General features: G+C 36.6%; 1 protein-coding gene across 1 annotated transcript in view; it reads left to right on the top strand.

Annotated features, from left to right (window-relative positions):
- Nucleotides 1-23,196, top strand: part of LOC103535886 (adhesion G protein-coupled receptor A3) — a 250,606-nt gene that overhangs the window by 79,144 nt on the left and 148,266 nt on the right. Inside the window, exons 3-4 of the mRNA XM_030453634.1 lie at nucleotides 15,117-15,188; nucleotides 18,903-18,974. Coding sequence (XP_030309494.1) covers nucleotides 15,117-15,188; nucleotides 18,903-18,974 — 144 coding nt within the window. The remainder of the gene's footprint in view (nucleotides 1-15,116; nucleotides 15,189-18,902; nucleotides 18,975-23,196) is intronic.

The raw sequence follows: 23,196 nt of genomic DNA, 5'->3' as shown, positions 1-23,196 counted from the left end.
ACTAAAACTGCTAAATTTATCTGATGAAAATGGGGTTTGCTGGATTTTAGTTCATGGATTTTGACTGTCTTATCTGCAAAGTATTTTTGGAACCGGCATGAGAACATTTTCATTATCACTTCCACTTGTTGATTGTGCATGTTTTGTTAAACGATTTACATTTTAGTTTCTTGAAAATGTTATGGTATATTGCAAATTATCAGATATAATGAAAGATATTGTCAGTATAATGTTAAAATATTACTAAGTTTGCATTTGAGATTCTTACATTATTAACACACATTTATAAGCATACTTCTCTAAAAATAAATTTTTAGAAAATGGGGGGAGGGGAATTTGATTTTGGTGCTTCTAAATAGAGAAAGTGATATGGTCCTCATTTTGTGGTACTGTATGTTCACTCATAGAGATATGACTGGGGGGGTTTTTTATTATACTGACAGTTTCAGAATCAAAATTGAACAAAGTTGCTTTTTACTATTTTGGTAATTGTATGAGTTTCATGTTTTTTAAATTTAGAGAGGTTGAGAAAATGTGTAATATTTATTTTATTTCATATACTATTTATCGGGCATGCAGTGGTCTCCTTACATTCATGAAGTCATGATCAGTCTCTTAGCTTCTGTGCCCTATGCATGTGCATGTTAAAGAGAGAAGCTCTATTCAAATCAAGAGGCTGCTGAACAAATTTTACAATATTTTTCTCTTTTTAAGAGAGTTCTCCCATTAATGAGTCTACTTCAAAACAAGGGTGACAGTTTTTTCTTCTTTGACTGTGCTTTTAATGAATTTCTTCAGGTAAAAGCATGATTACATGAGCACTGTATTTGATTTGCACACAGTTCTTTGTAATTGGCATTTTAAAAGGGAACTTCTCTTTATTTTCTTTGTGCAAAAAGTATTATATATATTGACGGATGAGCATGTAATCTGTGTGAAAAATGTTTTACTAAATCATTAACACTAGGTTGCTTGTCTGTTGAATCTACGACATTTTGATGGCAACAGAGATTTCACTGTGATATTTTTTAATACTCATCTTTTCCCATTAGGACAAGGAGCAACAGTTTTAAAGCAGCCTCTGTTTCTTTTTGATATGAATAGATAAATTGTCAAAGCTGCCAACAAGAGTGCTTCCGTATTAGGGGGTATGTTGTAAGCATCACTACATGCAGTGTTCTTGCTGGTAAACAGAAACTGTGCACATTTAGTGGTGCAGCTCAGTTCTCATCCTCCAGCTGAATTTAATGAGCTGAACCCTGATGAGATTTTGGAGAACTTCTTCAGTGTGCACTGAGTGGGAGACAGATATGGGATGACATTTTTTCTGAGTTGCCCTTTCCCACCACTTATCAGCAGAGGAGAAGGGATAAGAGTGGAATATGTGCACAGTGCCTGTTGTTTCACAGGAAAATACTGCTGTCCAGAATTAACTCCTTTTAAAATTCTAGGGAAAAAAAAAAGTCTAGAAGAGGAAAATCAAAATCACATTATGATCTGTGTCTTTTTGAAAGCAAAAAGAAGGATTGGTTTTCAGAGTACTGCCAGAAGTGTTTCTTAGGGATGTTGTACTGTGCCTTTGCTTCTAACAGGCTTGAGTTGCAATCCCAAACAAGTTCGTTAGCTCTCTATGTTGGAAGAGAGCACGTGTCACATTAATTATGCTCTCTGCTCTGGTTTGCTGCTACTGTCTTGTTTGGTTTTTCCTTCCTGGATTGAAGAGAAAATTCATTCTCGTCTTGGCCTATTTTGAAGCCATATGAAAACAGCTGAAAACAAAATAAGCCCTAGCCAAAAGGGTAGTAAATAATACATACAGCCCAGAAACAGAAAATTTAGCAGTATGCTAGGTAAGTAATCACTAAGGTTCCCATCAGCAACAAGATACAGTAGACTTAGTGGTTCTTAGCACAGATATTTAGCTTTCAAAATGTAGTTCTCATCTATTCTTTGGAGGCCTAAGCTCTTTATACAGCAAATGGGGAGATTTAGGTGTGTAAGAAGAGGATCCAGACCAGCCGTTAGGCAGAGGGACTAACCAAGCACAGAAATGCTGAAGTCTGACATGATTTTTTTCCTTTGGGTCCCTAAGTTAAAAGGCTTTGTGGGACTGGGATTTGCAACCTAGTATTTCTTTTAAAGCCATCCCTCCTTATAGGCATAACTGACTCCATGCTTTCTTTTGAAACCTCATCATAAAAGAAAGTAATTATGCCATTGTTCTTCCTGTACTAGCCTACTGATTAGTGTCTGCTTGACAAGACCAAGGGCTCAGGTTCAGCCTCTTCAGGCTGAGCACATTTCACATTCGCTACCTCTGTGGCAAAGACCTTAAGCAGGATGTAGGTCTGGCTGAAGTGGATCTGTGCCAATACTCAGGCATTTAGGATTTATGGGGCCAGAAAGCAAAAACCAGAAGTGTTCAAGTGCCAAGGGTATTTCATTAACAAGGAGAAAATGGGTTTTGATATAAACATTAATTTGATAAAATACAGAAATACTGTTTTAGGGAACAGAGCCTGCTGACTGCTTTTCCAGCTCTTGTTTGTTTTCAGTCTTATTTATACATCCCTTCTGGATGAGGAGGGTATTGAAAGAGTGTCTTCCATTTCCCCAGCTCTAAGCACTAGGATGTCATAGAAAAGATGGATGGCAACACTTTCTCACCCCTGCGCTGTTCTCTGGGATGCTGGGCTATGCTTTGGTTTTGTGGCTTTGCTGAGTGCATCTCCTTAGCCCCCTTGGCCCTGCAGGGAGCTGCAGTGTGCGTGGGTCTGCCTGCAGGTTCCAGAAGAGCTTTGTTACCAGACCAGTTCTGAGGTGTTTGATGTGCCCAGCCCCATTTCTGCCCTTCAGGAATGTGAAAAGTGAAGGCTAAGGTACCTGCAGCCATGCAAGGAGGTTAAGAGGGGGCTGTGAATTGCACTCTGGGACTTAGTACCTATATTCCACTTAAGTTTCCATTTCAGCCGCCTAAGTGCTTTTTTGGACCTGGGCCAACACTTCCCATCGTGCCTCTCATGGCCAATATATATAATTGTGAGTCTGCTAGGCATTAAGTTATTTTTGAGTTTGATATGCTTCAAGTATTTTCAAGTGTTGAAAGTTATTTCTGCCATTCAGGTCAATCGATTTGAAGAAAAGATTACCTAGTCCTGCTTTTAATTTCAGAAATACTTCTACTCCTGTTTGTGAATACTTTACATGATTTGACTAGCTGTGTCCCAGCATTCTCTACTGAGACTGCTTGTAGAAATGTAACAGATTTTTAATGTCTCAGTATTGGCTAAATGAAATAACCTACAACAGAAGAATTTCCAAAGAACCAAATATGCATTATTTATTGAGCTCTTGCTGCTCTGTTGAGCCAAGTCATTTTCAGAGTTCTCAGGAAAATGATGAATTCCAAATTCAATACTGACCTTAGATAAGTCAGGGAGTGACCTGCTCCCCAGTAAGCCATCTGTTAGGGAGTGATCTTTTAATAAAAGGTTCAGATTCTGCTAGTTCACAAATAGTCACAGTGAATTTTAATTCAGTATTACCTAGAATTGAAATTAGCATGAATTGGGTTCCAGCTAAGTTTGAAACCTGCTGGTTTGAAACAGCATTGTTCCCCCGTTAATTAATCTCTCTTAAAAGAAGAAATATTTTGGTGGTTTTGAATGAGAGAGAGATGGCAAGGTCCAGGGTCAGGTTGTGATTTCTGTACAAGTGAGGGAGATGTTGAGAAGAGATCCTTTCACAGAAGACTGGTTGAGAGGCTTATGTACTGCAATGCAGGCACATGCTAAAGAGTAAATATTTATTCACACAAAATAACACGATTTTGTTATTAAATCAATATGAAATAATAAATGTTATAGTAATTTCTAAATTTTCCATAGATTTATTTTGTTCTCTTGGTTATATTGTTTGGGACTTTAAAAGAAGTGTAATCCCTATTGATATACAGCAATATAAAACCTAATTTATGAAGGTCTAGTAAAATCTCATCTATGAAAGTTTCCTTCCTGAAGCAATGCAGAAGCCATTTGGAATACAAGGTCTAATTTGACTTGATCAGAACTTAATTACTATAACTGGTTGTGGTATGTCACTGAAATGCTTTGGAGAGCTCTCAATGGAACATTTTAGTGCATTGGTCATCTTTGTGTTCCTTATGTCTCTCATGTAATCAAGACATTTTTGCCTTTATATAGTCATTTATATTACATGAATTATAATATTGACTACTCAGTCCATAAGAGGAGTATAGAGGAGATTAGATTTGTTTAGTAAGAATGATATTTGCAAGTGGTGGTCATAACCTGCAATTCAATAATTCCTCTTACTAAATTAAAATATTAAGAACCTTTGCTTTATGAGTAGGTATTGGATTTGTACCTTTTTTTTAAAGGGCAAAACATACTGTCTGCATCTCTTCAGGTGTAAAAGATAAATGTTTCAAATTGTGAGGAGTGAATAGAAGACATATTTTTATTAAATTTAATCCCAGGGATGGATTTTAATGGAAAAACAGCTTGAAATTGACTGCAGTTTTTTCATTAATTCAGAGTGTGCAGAACATGACAAAAGACAGGAATTTCTGCTTGAAATTCAGTGGATAGCAATTTTAGCAAAGGGAAATAAATATGGAATACTCATTAATTAAAAGTGAATCATTTGTTTAAAAGCAGAATGAAAGTTGTATCAGATGAACGTAGGCAGGAATGTAAAGTCATAATTTTCAGATTAGTTGTGCTGCCAAGTTAGATTGAAAATAATCTTTCCTGTGTTGTTAGTCATTGCAAAGCACCTGTACAATTAAACACAATGCCAGTTCCTCAGGGTTAACTGTGGCTGTATTCCTGACCTATTATGGTCTAAATATTCTACCATATTTGATATATTTATTAGATTTACAAGTTATTATTACATGGGATTGGTTTCATACACCTATTAAAATGCAGGTGTGTAAAAACACTTCACAGTGTTCTTTAGGAGTTTTTCCTGGATGCTTGCAAGCACTGGTTGATTAGAGACTAAGATTATTTTTGCTATAGTACAGTCATTAATAGATTTATCAGAGCAATGCACAATAAAAAAATTACATAAGGTATTCTATACAAAAAGCTAATATTAGTAGTTATAAATCAAAGTAATCTAAAATTAACTTGTAAATTTAATTTATAGAGTTGTTTAAATCACGGACAATATTTTTCTAATTTTTTTTCAATTTATGTAACAAAGTTTAACTGTATTTCAGGAAGTCACTTAATTGAATTTACGAGCATCTAAGCTCCTGTTTCTCATTTAAACCACAAATAGTTCAGTTAGTCTGATATGCAGTTAGCCTTGTCAGCTGTGTGATATACTCATCTAATGTTTCATATAGTGATGTTATTAAGACAATACATGATTTGTGTCAGATGCTGTCATCCTTTGAGGTGTATCAAATGCAGATTTATAAATTATAAATACATGTGTTAAAATAGCCACCGTAAAGCACCTTTGATGCCAACAAAGTTTCTTCCTTAATGCTTCTAGCTCTAGCAACACTAGAAGCTATTGACAGTTTTTAGGGTTTTTTTGTCAGGGAAATGGTTGTATTAGAATTTATCATATCTGAGCACGATACTGAGCTTTAAAGTGAGATATGCATTGCTGATTAATCCTCTGTCTGAATGCTTTTATTGCTAGTATAGCATGTGCACTTCACTGAGAAATACAATCCTTAATTCACTTTCACAACTAATTGAAAAGAAAATAACCCATTAGGAAACCAGGATGGCACTGCTGGCTAGGGAGGAAGCAGAAAGATTGGGTTGTTGCACCCCAAGGCACCTGGTAGTCTTTTCTGCCCCTTTATGCCTGAATGAGGTTTTGGCAAATAAACTTAATCAGTTGTGGGAGAGAATAACTGGGTCCCCGGCCTTACATAGAACTGTGGAAGCATAGCACCATTTCTGAGGGACTGAGGAAAAAGCAGCATGAAGAAAGAAGGGTAAGAAATAGCATGAAGGAAGGTGTGAAAAAATGAGCTGGGAAAAGAAGTTTTATTGCTCTACATGATGTGAAGGATAGAAAAGGAAGTGATATGTAACTAAACAAAATATGCTAACAGCACTTAGCAATAATTATCGCCAACAATAATATGCTTCTTCATTCCCTGCATCCTTTTTTTGTGTTTCCTTTCCTGTTTCCTATACTTTTTGGTATTCTTTCAGGGCTTGAAGACCTGTGGGTGTTCCTGTGACCCAAACTAGTATTGTGTGTTAGTATGGCTGTGTTGATTTTTGGTTTTGTTTTTTTTTAAATAATCTTTGCATATTCTGGAGCTGAATAACTGAGATATTTATATAAACAAAATGTAATTTATTTTTAAAAACTGCAATTTTGTTGAAACACTAGGAAAGAAACAACAAAGCATGGAAATAATTGAAAAAGAACATTTCAAGTGTTCCCACCAGGGACAAGTTTTAAAGTATGTGCCAACTTCTAGTTTTAATAGAAGAGGTTTTGTCTTGCAAGTAACATCAGTCTGCCACTTCTGAATTAGAAGAAATATCATTTTTTCAGTTTGTTTAAAATAATTTTTACCTGAAAAATCTCACAATATGTGTGTTGTATAGCATAGTATATTAAGTATATGGCAGTGAGCTTAAAGAATGTGTAGAAATTGTTTATTCATATAGATCCTCTAGTTTCCTTACTTTTCAACCTTTTTGTCTGCTATATCATTCATCAATATTTCATATGACATTTTAGCAAAAGGTATTTTTAAAAGCACAAAGGTAAAAACTGTGCAGTGAAAATATTCAGAGAAGTTCTTCAGACTCATTTAAGAGCACACTCAACCCTGATTTCTGCAGAAGACATTCTGTATGCCTTCTTATTGACAATAGATGGTTGTTTTTTAAATTACTTAAATTTGTCTAGGTTATTACCATAACTCTGGATTAGATAGAACTGAGGCTTCCAAGAAAGGTTTCCCAGACCAGTCTTTCGCCAGGATTTAATTCCTCTAAGCTAAACTGCTTGCAGCCAATTCTATCCTGGTATCCTTAAACACCTCTTACTGACCGTTTAAATTGACAGGATTTCTATATAATCAGTGTTCCCTCTAACACTAGCTGAACTGAATGTTCAAATGATCTCTGGTTTTGATTTTTTTCCCCCTCATTATCTGGGAAAGAATTCTTCCTCTAGGTGATGCTGGATGTATCTGAGCGTTGCCATGTTCCCAGGTAAACAGGAAGAAAGGCTTTGGGTGTACATGTTCCTGGAGGTTGCTGGAGGTTATTGTGGTGTTTCCCTTTCCATCTCCCACCGTGAGCTAAATAATCCTGGACAGGCTGATCAGGATTCAGCATATAATCATTGACTATGTTCTTTGTGATGATGCTAATTAAGAGTCCTTTTTAATGAGATTACATATAAAATAATAAGTAGGCAGAAAGCTGCAGTCCCTTCATGCCATTTTATAATTGAATAACCTTATTTTTAGAAGTGTTCTACTTATGTCTAAGCAATAATCCTACAATAAAATAAACATTATAGGAAAGATGATTATTAATTTATTGATTTACACTGAGTAGTAAACTCTCTCATTTTTTGTTCAAAGCCACTCTAAGGTAATCTGTGAGCCATCTGCAGATACTTGTCTTCTTATACATCACAGAGGTGGAATTCTTCTTTTCTTTGGATGTTTAAGCCAGGGAAGAAAATATTTCTTTAAAGTTACAGTTGAAATTCAATATAGAATCGTTTGTATTCTTCCAAGTCAATCTTGGCTTAGCAGCAGAAAAAGAATCAAACATTTCCTTTAAAAAAAAAAGAGTACCCAAAACTCCACGACAAAGTAGTTTGTATATTTTATGGTGCTCATGGCTAATAAAATACATTTTCACTACCCTGATGCATCTAGTTATTTAGCTTCAAATTGGAAATCTCCCTATTTTACTGTGGAAAATGAGATCAGATGCAATTCTGAAAATATTGGGTAGATTTTCCATAGTTCAGTTTTAAAACTGTAATCATGCTGTTAAGCTGTGATTCCAGAGCTTGAAATTTGATTGAAGGATGTTGAATACACATTGCTGAAAAATCTGTAACAGGTAAGTAAGTACAGTCTCTGAATGTGGAATAACAATTCCTACACTAGAGTTTAAACATTTCTCAGTAAAAGTATTTCTTATTCATTTCTAATTGTCTGTTTAGATTTTATTTGCTTTGTGGACTCCATGAAAAAAAAGTTTAAAAATTTAAAAGGTAAAAATTCTTTTTCCCTAACGGTTAGGTTTTTTTCAAAAGGAGTATAGCACATGTCAAGAAACCCATGCTGAGGTGCTTTCTAGGCATGAACACACAGAGAGGTACTAATGGGTAGAAATTAAGAAGGCCAGTTGTTCTCTTCAGCCACCAAAGGTTTCTCTGCTTTTAACATCTCTACATAGTTAGGCACAGATCCGAGCTCTGCTACTGTCATCAACCCAATGTCAAAGCTGTCGCCGTACTCTAGGGTGTGATTGCCAACATGCATAGTGGTATTTTCTGCTGGCACTGCAGAGCTGTCTGCAGAGTGTGAACATGAAAACCCACTTTATGTGCTTCCATTGGCATTGATTGCTTCTGACCTTTTGGTCTTGTTCTGGCTGCATGAAATGCACAGATCTGTGGCCTCTTTCTGCTGGGCAGCACATCCATCTCCCAATACCCCAGGTTACAACAGCCAAACATGTGCTGTTGTGCCTGCAAAGCCAGTAACTCTCAGATCTAGTGTGATCCTGCCAAATATCTCTGCTTTTGTGGCATTTTTCAGGAAGAGAAAACGTACGTAGGATCAGTTGTTTGTTTGGAATTTTAATATTTTGTGGAATTTTTTTCTTCTTGAAAACGGGCTAAAGGAAGAAAATGCAGAAAGCACAGGTGACTAATAGAAAGTGCATTTCATTTTGAGCTAACAACAGTGAAATACAAAACTAAAGACAGATAACAAACATTTTTGCATCCTCATCCCAGATTCTTACTGAGTAATGATATATCTAGACAGAAACTAGAGTTTATACTGTATAAGTTAATGGTTTAAAAATGTTGTTTTTTACATATGCACGTAGAAAAATACATCAAGAAAAAATTTGCAATTAAAGTTTATATTGCTTTACCAAACCTTTTACTCCCTTGTCCTTATCTGTCATACTGCTCTTTCGATTAAAATACTCTGAACTTTACATTCTCCCTCTATGATTACAACCATTAAAATGAAATACATTGAAACATCCTGTGGGATACTTTGAGCAAGCAAACTGCCATGAATTCCTATCTGTTTTGTTTCAACTGCCATTATTGGCACTTTGTTTTACATTTTTAGGCATGTTCATAAATAATGGATAACTTCCAAATTACCACAGCACATTTGATGTGAATGAGTCATCATCCTCATAGTAAAAAACAAAAATATGATGACCTTTTTTGTCGTTCTATGTGTCATTATAGCTGTCAAGTGACTGGTTTTAAACTTCTGATCATTCATATGTACCCTGAACTGACAGCACTTTTTTTTTTCCTTGTCCAGTCCTTAGGGTCTATTATTTTAGGTAATCCAATCAGTGATAACATGGATTAAAAATGAAAACTAAAGGAAAGCATAATCAACATGCACCAAAATTCTAAACAAACAAAAGATCTGTAGCCTCTGTGTCTTCAAAGGCAGGCAATTATTGCACAATTATTGTCCCTTTTTGTCTGTTTCTTTAGGTGTATTATCTCGTGGGACTAATCTAAAAAAAGAATTATTCTGACATCTTAAAATTTAACTGAAATGCAACCGTAACTTTTCTGATCCTGGAAAGCAGATGAAATGTCCACTCAAAAAAAACCAGCACACGTGTTTTGGAGTTTCATGGGGCCACTTTAGTTATTGATGGTGACATCAGATAGTGGATCTTGTTTAACCTGCCTATTTCTAGGTCTGCAGTATGTGAATGACAATGCATTCAATAAAAATGGACATGAAAATAATTTTTTATAATATCCAAGATATCAGAATATAATGATGAGTCACTGGCTTCTGATAAGTACTGTACAGATGGGTGCAACTGGATTGTCTTCAAACAGGTTTTACCAATATCACCTAGGTATATTGGTAATACACCTACTGTATCCAGGATTGCTAACTCTGACAGTTGCTATTGTGACTGTAGGATACATGCTACGTGTTGTCTTTCATAATTGGCTATGTGTCTTTCCTACCACCAAGATCATAGTGGTATTTTAAAAGTGAATCTTCTTCAAGGGTCCCAAATCTGTGTTTATTACTTGGACAAAGGTGGCATTTAGTTTAGCTGGAATATTTTGCTTGACACAATGGAAGACGTGACTTTTTTTTTTCTTTTGTTTTTGTTTCAAAGTGATAGACAAAATGTGGAAAGTCAGTTACATTTCACTGGTATTTGGCATCTGCTCAACAACTGATTGCTCTTCTCAGAGCTTTTTTGGAAAGTTTGCAGCACTATAATGACAGCTTTCTAAACACAGACGTCCTCTTGGTACAACCTATAATTCTTTATGAAAGATGTATCAATGTCAGGAATTTGAACACAGTACTGGAATTAGTTGAACTTTCTTGTTATGAATATGTATTAAAAATATCTGCAGTACATATATTGTAAGTTGGGGAAAGAATCTGCGGTGTTTGAGGGCATAGATTTTGGTACAAAATGTCTGAAATATCAGAATGTAGTTTAAGATAAATTAAGTCTTTTCTTAGTGGACAGTGTATATTTTAGCAATTTTTTTCTGCTACATGTTATACTGTGTAAGTGCATACTGTGAGCTCAAAGCATCAAGAATCTCAAGAACACATTTAGAAAATCAGGGATTTGGCCACAGAAGAGGCCTAATAGCTGAAAGGCCTGGAGAAGCGATTAAATGTTCTCTGAAAGTCCTATTAGTAGCCTCTTTCTCTTCTTTCATTTACCTCTCAGCTAAGCCATCAGGAAGTGAATATTTCAAACACAGATTTCCCCTCCTTAAGTCCCCCCTCCTTTGTAGAGGTAACTCCTCTTAAATGCTTCAGTTAGTAAAAGTCAGTTCAAAGATAATGTGTGATAAACATGATGATAAACTCCCAGCAGCTTGTCATACTTAGTAAAAAAATCTGCAAATCTTTTTACCTCTAGGACTATTATTTGCATATAGATTCAAACATTCACATGTTGTCCTACATACAGATTATCTACATACATGTAGAACGACAGTGCTTAATGCTTATTGAATGGAACTTATATAAGTTTAGACTTGTAAGCAAAATGGAAACTCTCCTCTGTTAGCTTATTGTAACCATTTAAGATTGGTTTTTAGTGATAACACTGCCCTTTCTTTTTTTTTCTTTTACCTCTTCCAGGCTATTTAAGATGCAAGCAAGTGTATCTAGCAATTGCAATAAAATTAGAAGAAGTGTATTTCAATAAATACTGTAGTATTTTATTTTGGGGCAGCTGCACAGCCTTGGTATAAGTGCTACATTTGTTATGACTACAGCTAACTTCATGTCTCTTCCATTTATCTGTACAAGGCACTTGGTTTTGATTTATTTTCAGGTTATGCCACTAGATCTATTCACCACACCACTAATGACACGTCATTCAGATTCAGAATAGATGCTTTAAAGTTAGAATGCTGCACCAGAAATGATGCAAAACCATAACTGTTAGTTAGAAAATGCTTTCTTTTTGGAATTTAACTGGGTGATGCTGTGGTCATTCAATATTATAATACTGGCATTCTTCCCCTCTTCTCTTTTGGCTGAAGATAGAATGTCTTGCAGGGTATGTATGCATGAGTGTGTGTGTGTGTGGCCCAGGGTGGATTGCTCTTCAGCATGCCTTGGATCACAACCTTTTGCCAAACCTCAGCAGTAGCTCTTGAGGAAAAAATGTAAACATAGAACCAAACCTACTCTGGTTTCTTTATTTAGCTCAGTGAAAGCTGATACTCTCTGCTATAAGGTTTAAATATTACACTGTCTTTGCTAAATTACAAAATGGGAGATGCTAATTCGATATTTTAAGCAAGCAAATAGATTTTCCTAATGTAGAAGTAAGAATTTTAAGAGATTAATATTTATTTATTTGAATTACATTTTAGTCTTCAAGAATGACAAGGAAGAAAGTATTTTGTTAGGCCAGAAGCATATGGAAACAGTATGAATAATACTAATTACTCAGAAAGTGCCAGGATTATGGGTAGCATAATCATCTACAGTTTTCTGAGAACATCCTTACTAAAATGACCTACCTAATTTAAGTATAATTTCCAAAACAAGGAGACTAGGTGTCTTGTCTGGGACAGTGCAAGCGATGGACACCTTCCCTTGAAATGGGCTGCCTTCTACTATATTTTAGCTCTCATTTTTCCTTCCTGTATACGGTGGTTTCAGATTGTGCTGGTTTTTTTCATATGTAGTTACAAGTTACTGGGAAACAGCAGAATTTCCATAAACTAGAACCTGAACACAGAAGATTTCAGTAAATGGAAGACCTTTTGTCTACGTGGTTATTTTGAAGGGCAGTCAAGGTGAATTAAAACTCACCTGCCAACAGTTTGCCACTCCTACAGGCTTATATTTGTTGTGACCTCTTAGAGCTGTTCACTGTAAGAGATGAACACCAAATTATAACTTCTAGAGCATTCAGATAAGTTGTCAGTTAACACAGAGTGGGTGTAATTGATATAAAAATAAATAATTAAAAGTGATAGTGTCCCCTGCCTAAAATGTGGACATCTGCTCTCAACTATGTCTCTAAGTGGTTTTCAAATGTCTCCTGGAGTAAAACCTGAGATAAATCAGCATAGATACAAAGGAGTTGTAGTATGGGGTTAGAATTTTTGTTTTGTTTTGTCTGTTTGTCTTGTAAGTTTTAAGAATACAGAGGTTCATGTGGCAAGAATAGTGTCCTTTCAGTCTTTTCTGTGTGGACTCACTTCTACAAGCTAAACAACCTTCTTCAACCTGAGTAGTTCAATATTTAACATATGTACAAAGAGAAGGATCTACATTTCATCCATGATGATACAGTCAATAGTGCTGTCTACAGAAATCTAAGCCCTTATGTTTGGTGTGAGCAGAACTATAGTAGAACAAACTGTTCGGTATTGAGTATTTGAAGGTTAAAAAAATGAGGCTTTGGCATACCCACAGAAATCCTATACCATTACAGGAAAATACACTCATAGATTTTATCAAACATACTGACTTGTTTTTTTCAAGTTGGTAGAACTCTGGAGACAAGAATGCAGAAGTTTTATATGAACAGTTTTGTTCATGCCAAGGTGTAGAAAATTCAGAGTTGTGGGAATTGTCACAACTTCTTGAGCAGATGAAGGCAAAAAAAGAGGCATTTAAACCTATGCCTAAAATTAGCCATAAACTGTGCCGCTCTCTTGTGACTGCTCAAATCACCGTCAAAGTCCTTGCCCAAATTCTGTCCCTTTCTGGAATCTACCTGTCTCATGAACAGACAGACTCTTTGTGTTTTTTTTCTCCACTCCTCTATGCCACTTTTTTCTCCCTTGCCTCTGGGAGAAAAGGTTCCTGGTTTCTTGAGACTATGTGGAATTTCATTGGCTCTGACCCACTCCCTTTCCCAGGCAGTACAAGAATAATTCCCTCTGTACTGCACAGTACCGGGGAAAAGGGAACAATTCTAGATTTTATGCATCTTACTAGCTAAGCAATAAGTGAGGGACTGACTGCCTTTGTGATTCTGGCAAGTGGGAATGACCTACGCCATGTAATGTGTATGCTTAAAGTACGTATATGTGGTTACAGTCATTCACCAGCATTTGAAGTTCCATTAGTAGTGGACAACTGTGAACAGCTGGTACATTTTTCAGTATGTTCGTTTGATAGCTGATCAAGTATTATCCTGAGATTAGCGTATTTTATTATGTTTATTTGTATAATGAACAGATAACGGTTTATTTGTGAAAAATGCAACAGAAAAAAGGAAAGATAAAACCAGTAAGAAACTAAGCCACTGACTTTCAAACATGCATGGCTTAAAAATTTACTAGTATGTTTTGTAGCTTTATGAAAATACAGAAATATTTATTTATTATTTTGACTTTGAAATTAAAATATATCCTACTATGAACTAAACAGTTGAGATGAAGTCTTGCCCTGTTGAGGGCAATCACAGCTAGGTTTCACCTAGTGTTCTTTTTATTTGCAGTAAAATCAAAAGTCATAAATAAGATGGTTCATGGCTGTTGATCCATATATACTTTGACAGTCAAGCAGTGTATGTGCGGTAGTATTCTGGAAGTGACCAGTCTGAGAAACAACATTGCTATTATTGCTCACCAGTCATTCCCTATGAACTGCAAATTGTCAGATGAACACTGACTCTACAAAAATTTACAGCATTTATCCCCTCAGCCTGCTTATCTAATTGCACCTAAGGCATTTCTTCAGGGTTCACATCCAAAGAGTCTTGAGGCAATTCAGAAGTAAATCTCTGTAAGGACTGAGCTGAGAGCAATGTCATGGCCCCAAGTACTGTTCCAAGAGCAGATGAGATTACTAATGCCAGTAAAATATTCTTTATCTGAGCAACAACCAATTGTTTGGATTGTCACCAAATGCAAAATGAAGCACCTCTCTGACAAGTAGGAGAAATTGCAACTAGAAGAAACAGAAACCCAACCTATCTATTTATGTCTCACATGCCAGCTGCTTTGCCTGCCTTAGGTAGAAATGAGAAATTTATTAAGTGTAAAGTGCACAGCACAATGAAAAAGCTAACTAAAAGGCTTTTGCTTTGCTGATTTTATTCACTCATTGATTAAAACACTTCACCAGGGGCAAGAATGCCTAGTAAACTTGTTTTGAAAAGTTTAAATAGAAAAAAAACGAAACCAAGCAGATTATTTTTTTAATATCTAATCTTAACCATTTTACTTGTATGTTTTTATAAACTGCAAATGATGTAATATTTTTGATGTTGCTACTTAAGTTAATTCTTGGTTTTTGCTAAGGCAAATGAAGGTTACAATTGCATTGCATTTCCTACTTTTCTTTTATTACAGTAGGTAAGTGATAATTAATTGCTCCTCTTATTATGTCTCTCTAGAGATCTGAAGAATAATTTGATCAGCACAATTGAGCCGGGGGCCTTCTATGGACTTTCAGAATTGAAACGCCTGTAAGTATTAATTCCATTTGAATTATTCTGAAAATTGTGTTTGTATTGACATTTCTATCCTTGGGCTATTCAAATCTGCCACCAAGGAATAATCACATAAGGACACTGGCTGTAAAATAGAAATTACAAACTGTGCTTTTTACATACCTTTTTCTTCTTTTTTTTTCCCCTTCTTATTTTCCATCTCTTCCTTCTTTTTCACTTTTTCCAATTGAAAAATCATCTGTTTGCTGTCCAATAAATGTCCTAATGAATACATCTATGAAATTAAAAAACACACCTAATTAATGGCTTAGCAGACAATATATCACCGTTGATATTAATCAGAAATAAAAATGTCATACAGACAGACCAGGTCTATAAAATAAATTCTTAGAAAGGAAACTTTGTCATTCTTTAGAATTTGACTACTATTCTCCTACCTCTTGCATTGATTCTGCTTGATATTTTTTTATTTTTAGGTTGATTTTCTGCGGAATTAGAACTTACACAGTGTAGTTCTGGTCCACCATTCTTGCATTCCTCTCTTTGAAAATGTTCTCATAGTAGTTTTTGAAAGTTCTGGATGATTTTTACTACATTTGTAGAGGGTAAAAGATCTAAGTTGCTAAGATCCTAGAAGTGGGCCTTTTTGCTTTTAATTAACAAGGACTAGAGCTTCTCCTGAGTTCTAGCCAGCCTAAAGGACTAGTGATGAACACTTTTTCAATGATAATTTTCCAAGTGACAGGATCCAAATATCCATGCACTAGCTAACCAGGCCATCAATACATGCCAGAAATCTGGCTAGCAGTTGGGTGTGCTGTTCTATGTGTGATGAGAGAACTTAGAAAAAAAGAGGGGTTATTTTCATGGTATGGGAAAATTTAGGTGAAGAGGAGTGCAAGTCCACAGAAAAAGATACTTACAAATTCTTCCTTTTTTTTTTTTTTTTTCCTATGAGGTTAAATTCCCCAATTGCTGCGTACAGAGAACACTGTGCAAACTAAGTAAAATATTTCCATCTCTGATCATACAGGTAGCTGCATTTTCTAACACCAGTGACTGAGTTTTAGTGCATTTGAGTATAAAGTCAGAGCAGCAAAACTATTAGATTGAAACTTTCTTCTTCTTGCTGTGTAGAGGGGTAACAACAATACCATGAAGTGATCACAATGAGTGCTAATTGTTGCTTTGGTCGCACGCTCTAATAACACAACCCTGACCTCTTGTGGGAAAACCAGGAAACCTGTTCAAGTCGTGGGCTGCACAGCTGAAGAGAGCACTTCTGAAGCTTTAGGTCAGACAGGAAAGAGAAGCCACAGGAGAAGATGTCACTAAGCATAGGGAAAAGTGAGAAGAAAAGACTCTTCAGCAAACTAGGAATGGTAACGTTGAGAATTATCATGCTAGATCTCAAGAAAACCCTTGTTCTCAAATAAATAACACTAGGACCAGCCTATAGACAGAGAATTAATTAATTACTGGACTGCAATTCGTTTGGTACAAGTTGGTGTAGTTCTCTTGTGAACAAGAAAATTCTGCAGTCCTTCACTGTGCAACTGTTGGGTAGCAGGCGGTTGAGCAAAAGGAATGAAGAGTGTAAAATCCTGTTGAATGCTGAGTAGAGTAATTACTGTAAGACTGTACTTTACATTCATATCTTATTTCACATGTTACACGAAATATGCTTTGACAAGCAGAAGCTGAGGTAATATGGGCACCTGCAAGATGTCTGGCTATGGCAAGTCAGACAGGCAAACTGCAGGCCATCAACATCAATATGTTTTCTATGAATGATGTGGAGAACTGTTAGAATTTGTATTTGAATGACAAACCAAATTATTTCAAGGGTTTATACAGAAAGGTACACACAATACTGATGAAAACTGAAAATTTACGAAGCACTAGAATTATGGCACTTTTTTGTTACAGAAGTGTTTTTTCTACAAATCAACATTAGTAAGTTAAACCCCTTCTGAAAAGAACAGTAGCTTTACACATTAAGATTTGAAGTATGTCTAATATAACATCTATTAGTCTCCAGGAATGTTCAGCAAACTGACTTTCCTTTTTGCTAATATTTTTTTTTTTAAAAAAAGTTTTACAATACAGAGGTTTCAGCCACTGCCAAGTATCTTAGTGTGAAAATAACACTCATTAAAATAAACTTTGAAAAAAGGCTATGCAGCCTTTCACTTTCTTAAAAACAATGCTTTACTGTGTGCACGACTTATAGAAATATGCAGTTGTTTTGATTGGTATAGATGAAATTTACTTTTGCTACCCAAATTATTCCCCACATAGTGATGCAATTCTTCCATAAATGTTCAGATTTCACTGAGAAATAATGTATTACCCAACCAAGAAATCTAAGTGGGTTTGTGCTTAATATTGACCTGTTCTAACAGAGAGATACATAGAGATATACATGTATGCATCTAAAAATCACATTTTTAGATTTTCTGCATAGCTTTCACTAGGAGGACTTAAAGAATAATGCTTATATGTATAACTTTATTGTTGTCCATAGTATTTTCTCAGATGTTGCCCCCTTAATATTCCTGACATGCATTTAATAAATATTTTCCCTCTAGTGTAATGTTTCATCATTGAATTGTACAACACTATATCCTTTGTCTGACAGAAAACTTATTAGTGAATTCTAAATAGATTGCCTTCACACTCTAGCTGATTTGGTATATCTTCATGAAAGCAATAACTGGATTAGTCAAACTACAAGCTTAATCCTCTTGTTTGATTACTTTAGGGTGCTCATGTAACAATAGAAAAATAGGGAACCAACACAATGTAGCAAAGAAATCAGAAGTCTATGACTGATTCTAAAACAAAAATAAATTAAGATCAATTATAACATCTTAGTGGATATATAATGACTTGAAATCCTAAGATTCTTCGGTTTAAAAAAAAAAACAACAAACCAACAAACAACAACATAGTTGATAAGAAGGAAAATGTGAGCCAGTGTTCATATCCAAATATGTAAAAATTAAGCACTTGTTCAGAATGCACCAGAGGCAGTATTAATATTTTTTATCAAAATATATTTGTTCATAACTATTTTTGTCTCTTTCCTATCAACAGGAAGGAGACAAAAATTATGCTTCCTGTATGATTTTTTTCAGAAAACATAAATTTACCTTTCTGCAGACAATAGTTAGTGGAACATAATACGTAACACTATTTGTTGTCTAAAACAGCTGCAGTATTGCTCTTGAAAGACCTTGCCAAGTACTTAAAAAGACTGACTTTCTTACTAGCTCAAAAGTTAATTGTCCTCTGGTTTCTGGGATTTCTTCTGTGAGAAAGTATGCTTTCAACGAGATGAGACATTAGTAAACAGTAAAAAATTGAGCTGAATATTGCATGCAGCAAAACAGACTTTTTCAGAAGAAACAGGTTCTAGTAACTTTGAAGAAAATTGTTTATATTGGTAATAATGTGGGGTTTTTATTTTCTGCATATAGAAAATCACATTTTGATGCAATTACTATAAGTTGCAGTACTGTATTTTTAAATGTGGAATATTGCTCAATAATTTTAGTATAAAAGTTTTTAAATTTATTTAATTCAGTTTTGCTGTTTTACAGAAGGTTTCTTTCCCATTTGTCTCTAACAATGTTTGTTCTCTCTAATGTGATTATGTAGATACATATATGAATAAGACAGACCCAAGATATCATGGCGGGGGTTGTTGATTTTTTTTTTTTTCAGGGATCTTTCAAATAACAGAATTGGTTGCCTAACACCAGAAATGTTTGTTGGACTCAACAATCTTCACAAACTGTAAGTATAATACCAGTTTTGTTTTAAACAGGAGAAATCCAAACTGTCACATGGCTTACATGAGTACATCCAGCAATAAATTTTCAGTATAAGAAAATTGGTTTGTACTAAAAAAACCCAGCCCACTCTGCACCTTTTATTGCAATGACCTGATATTTTAACAATATTTCTATTTGTAAAATCTATCAGAACTGTCTGGGAAAAGAGACTGACCCCAACCTGGCTACAACCTCCTTTCAGGTAGTTATAGAGGGTGATGAGGTCTCCTCTGAGCCTCCTCTTCTCCAGGCTGAACACCCCCCAGCTCCCTCAGCCTCACCTCGTAGAACTTTTGCTCGAGTCCCTTCACCAGCCTGGTTGCCCTGCTTTGAACCCAATCCAGGACCTCGATATCCTTCCTGAACTGAGGGGCCCAGAACTGGACACAGTACTCGAGGTGTGGCCTCACCAGCGCTGAGTACAGGGGCAGAATCACTTCCTTGGACCTGCTGGCCACGCTGTTCCTGATACAGGCCAGGATGCCATTGGCCTTCTTGGCTACCTGGGCACACTGCTGGCTCATGTTCAGCTTCCTGTCAATCCAGACTCCAAGGTCCCTCTCTCTGTCTGGCTGCTCTCAGCCACTCTGTGCCCAGTCTGTAGCACTGCATGGGGTTGTTCTGGCCAAAGTGCAGGACCCGGCACTTGGCCGTGTTGAACCTCATCCCATTGGAATCAGCCCAACTCTCCAGTCTGTCCAGGTCCCTCTGCAGAGCCCTCCTGCCTTCCAGCTGATCCACACTCCCCCCACCTTAGTGTCACCTGCAAATTTGCTGATGATGGACTCAATCCCCTCATCTAAATCATCAATGAAGATATTCAACAGAACTGGGCCCAACACTGATCCCTGGGGGACACCACTAGTGACCGGCCGCCAACTGGATGCAGCCCCGTTCAGCACCACCCTCTGGGCCCGGCCCTCCAGCCAGTTCCTAAGCCAGCACAGGGTGCTCCTGTCCAAGCTGTGGGCTGATAGTTTTTTCAGGACTATGCCATGGGAGATGGTGTCAAAGGCCTTGCTGAAGTCCAGGTAGACTCCATCCACAGCTTTCCCCTCATCCACCAGGTGGGTCACCTGATTATAAAAGAAGATCAGGTTGGTCAGACAGGACCTTCCCTTCCTAACCCTGTGCTGGCTGGGTCTAATCCCTTGTCCATCCTGCAGGTGCTGTGATTGCCCCCAGGATGATCTGTTCCATAACCCTGCTAGGCACTGAGGTCAGGCTGACAGGCCTGGAGTTTCCCAGGTCCTCCTTCCAGCCCTTTTTGTGGATTGGCGTGACATTCGTCAACTTCCTATCATCTGGGATGTCCCCAGTGAGCCAGGACTGTTGGTAGATGATAGAGAGAGGCTTGGCGAGTTCTTCTGCCAGCTCTCTCATCACGCTTGGGTGGATCCCATCTGGTCTCATAGACTTGTGGGGGTTCAAGCAGCTCAGTAGGTCACTGACTGTTTCCTTCTGGACTACAGGGGCACTGATCATATTCTTGTCTCTTTCTCCAAGCTCCAGAAGCCAGCTGTCCTCAGGACAACCTGTCTTACTGTTGAAAACTGACTTCTGGAGTCATTAGTTTGTCATAGGCAACTGCTGCAATATGGTCTAAAGATACACTCTAAGGATATGCTCTCTCAACTTGCATACCCATAAGCATACCAGAGGGCCTGGTGATCAATAGATTATCAAGAAATTTCAGAATGAGCACTTAGAAGACATGAGATTATCATAGTATACCCAGGCTGTTTGTTAAGTTTTAGTGAGCATCAAATGACCTGGCAGAAAAGATAATCTGTGCTGTGACAAAGTTTGCTAGTATATATACTAAGTTAACCAGACAGGGTTGAATTTGAAGGACAGAATAATGTACAGGACTCCATGACTGAGCAGAAAAACGACAGATGAAATTTAATGTAGTTAAATACTAAGTCAAGCATGGGAGAAAAAAGTCTGTTCTGGGCTAACCATTAAAACACAGGAAAGATGTTTTGAGATTACAGTGGATATTGCCATGAAAGCATCTGCTCAGTCCTCAGTATAATTTTTAAAAATTAGGGAATGGAATATTATTTAAAAATTGGAGGCTATCCATTGTACTATGGGAAAAAAACAAAGAACTTGCATTTTAAGTTTTGTGTACACTTCCAGTCTGCTCATCTGGAAAAGAAGAGCAAAATTAGGTTCAACGGACAATGAGGAATGGCCAATGGTATGGTACAGCATAGGAGAATTCTAGGAATGAGGAATTTGGCTCCAGCCTTCCTAGCTGGGAAAGGGACACAGGAAATGTTGAAGTGCAGATGGACATTTTGCAGACCCAGGAGTGTTCCATGTCTTCATTTGCATCTGTTTTCATTCCTGGATGGGAAATAAAATTCCTATTCTGCATCATAGTGTATTGCAAATCCCTTAATTTATTTTCTTCATCTCCAGCCAGTTTTGGCATTTCTTTGGAAAAATGGAGAAGTCATTCTAGAAAGATCTGCCCTAAGATCAAGATGACACCAGGTGAAAGGCTTAAATCTGGCATGTTGCTGATCACATTAATGAGAGCAACTATGCCAAACCTTCCTTGATGAAAACAAGTGAGAAAAGATGATGGGAAAAGCCTTGATAGCATGTTGATGAACAGGTGCAAACCGCCCCTCTTTTTATGCATCTCAGATGAGTTGCCAAATTGGGCATGACCTGCTCACATACTGAAGGTTGCTGGATCTCCTTTTGTTGTGCACAGTGGACATGTGGCTATATAGCCAGACTACCACAGGAGGTATGTTTAAGTCAAAATTGTAAAGTCACCTTTTTAAATGGAAGGTAATTCTAGATGCTAGGAACAACCTCAATAGAAAGTGTTCAAATCCCTGTTCTTGCAGGAAAACATGTCTAAAAATTCCTTTGGTAAATCTCCCAGACTCCATCTTAAAAGGTAATTAGAAGTGAATTGCAGGACTTAAGTCTTCTGATAGTAAATGAACAGAAATTAATTCAGAATGAGTGTACATTTGTTCTGTTACAGTGTTTGCCTGTACTATCCCTTTTCTCTGAAGACTCAGGAAAGAGTGTGGCAGTATAACTCTGTATCCTTTACTAATCTCAGAGATTTTGGAAAAAGGCACAGTACACATACTGAATGCCTGTACATGCTGAACACACTGATCAAACCCCACCGTGGTAGGTTCCTTCTGTAAAATGGATTTGCCATATCCCTAGTCATTCAGCTGACATGTGTACCTGTCCCAGTGGTGACAAAGCTTTTCTGAGCATGTAGATCCAGAGAAATTCTCACCAGTTCCCTCTATACTATCATTAACACTGTATTTTCATGCATCTAGTCTTTGTGCATCCTACGTAAAAACATACATTTTCCTCAAGATGGGGCTAACTTTAATTTCAGGGCTTTCTGTATTGTTTTCTTTCTGAGGCACCATTTTATAGCAAAAATTTGAATTAGACCTTTCTTATGTATAATTCTCAGGTCACGTTCTTGTTACACTTTTCACTCTGAATAGTATTAGTTAATGAAATTACTAGACTTCTCATTTTCAAGAATGTTCACCTCTTGTATGATAGCTCTCTTAGCAAAATGAAGGACTGGTCAATATTATTGCCAGATTTAATTTTCACATGCCTACATTTCTGAGCCAATAAATCACATGCCCTGTTTCTGGAGAACAGCAGAATGTCTCACGCCTCTTCCTTCTATCCTGTCCATTATCTTTCAAAAGTTCACTTAACGCCAGGTTCTTCATGCTTTTATGCATGTTTTGTCCATGCATCACTGAAAAAGTGATGATTCTGGTAATATAGGTTCATTCAGCCTTGCTGTAGTCGATGCAGTAACTGAGTGAGCTCTAAAAAAGAAAAATGGAAAAAATTGTTGGCAAATCAAAAATGGGGAAAAAAATATGCATCTGTTGAAGATGCATCAAGTAATCATATAAAAGTTACTCATTTTCTAGACAAGGAAAATTATTTACTGATTTTCATATATATCTAACATAATACTACATAAACAGGAGAAAACCATCAACATTTAAAATAGGGTTTTCATGTGAGTTGACTTAACCTAGAAGGCCTCTAGTTGCCCAGGTGTTCTTTTTGCTTTAGCTAGAGCTGCAAATCAGTAGTTGTACAGTAGGTGAAAGAGCATTTCCAGAATTTAGTGTATGCTTTACCCATGAATACCT

The sequence above is a fragment of the Calypte anna genome, chromosome 6, assembly GCF_003957555.1.
Source record: "Calypte anna isolate BGI_N300 chromosome 6, bCalAnn1_v1.p, whole genome shotgun sequence".
In the NCBI taxonomy this organism is placed as follows: Eukaryota; Metazoa; Chordata; class Aves; order Apodiformes; family Trochilidae; genus Calypte; species Calypte anna.
Note: the sequence above shows the minus strand (reverse complement) of the source record. Positions and strands in the feature narration are given on the sequence as shown.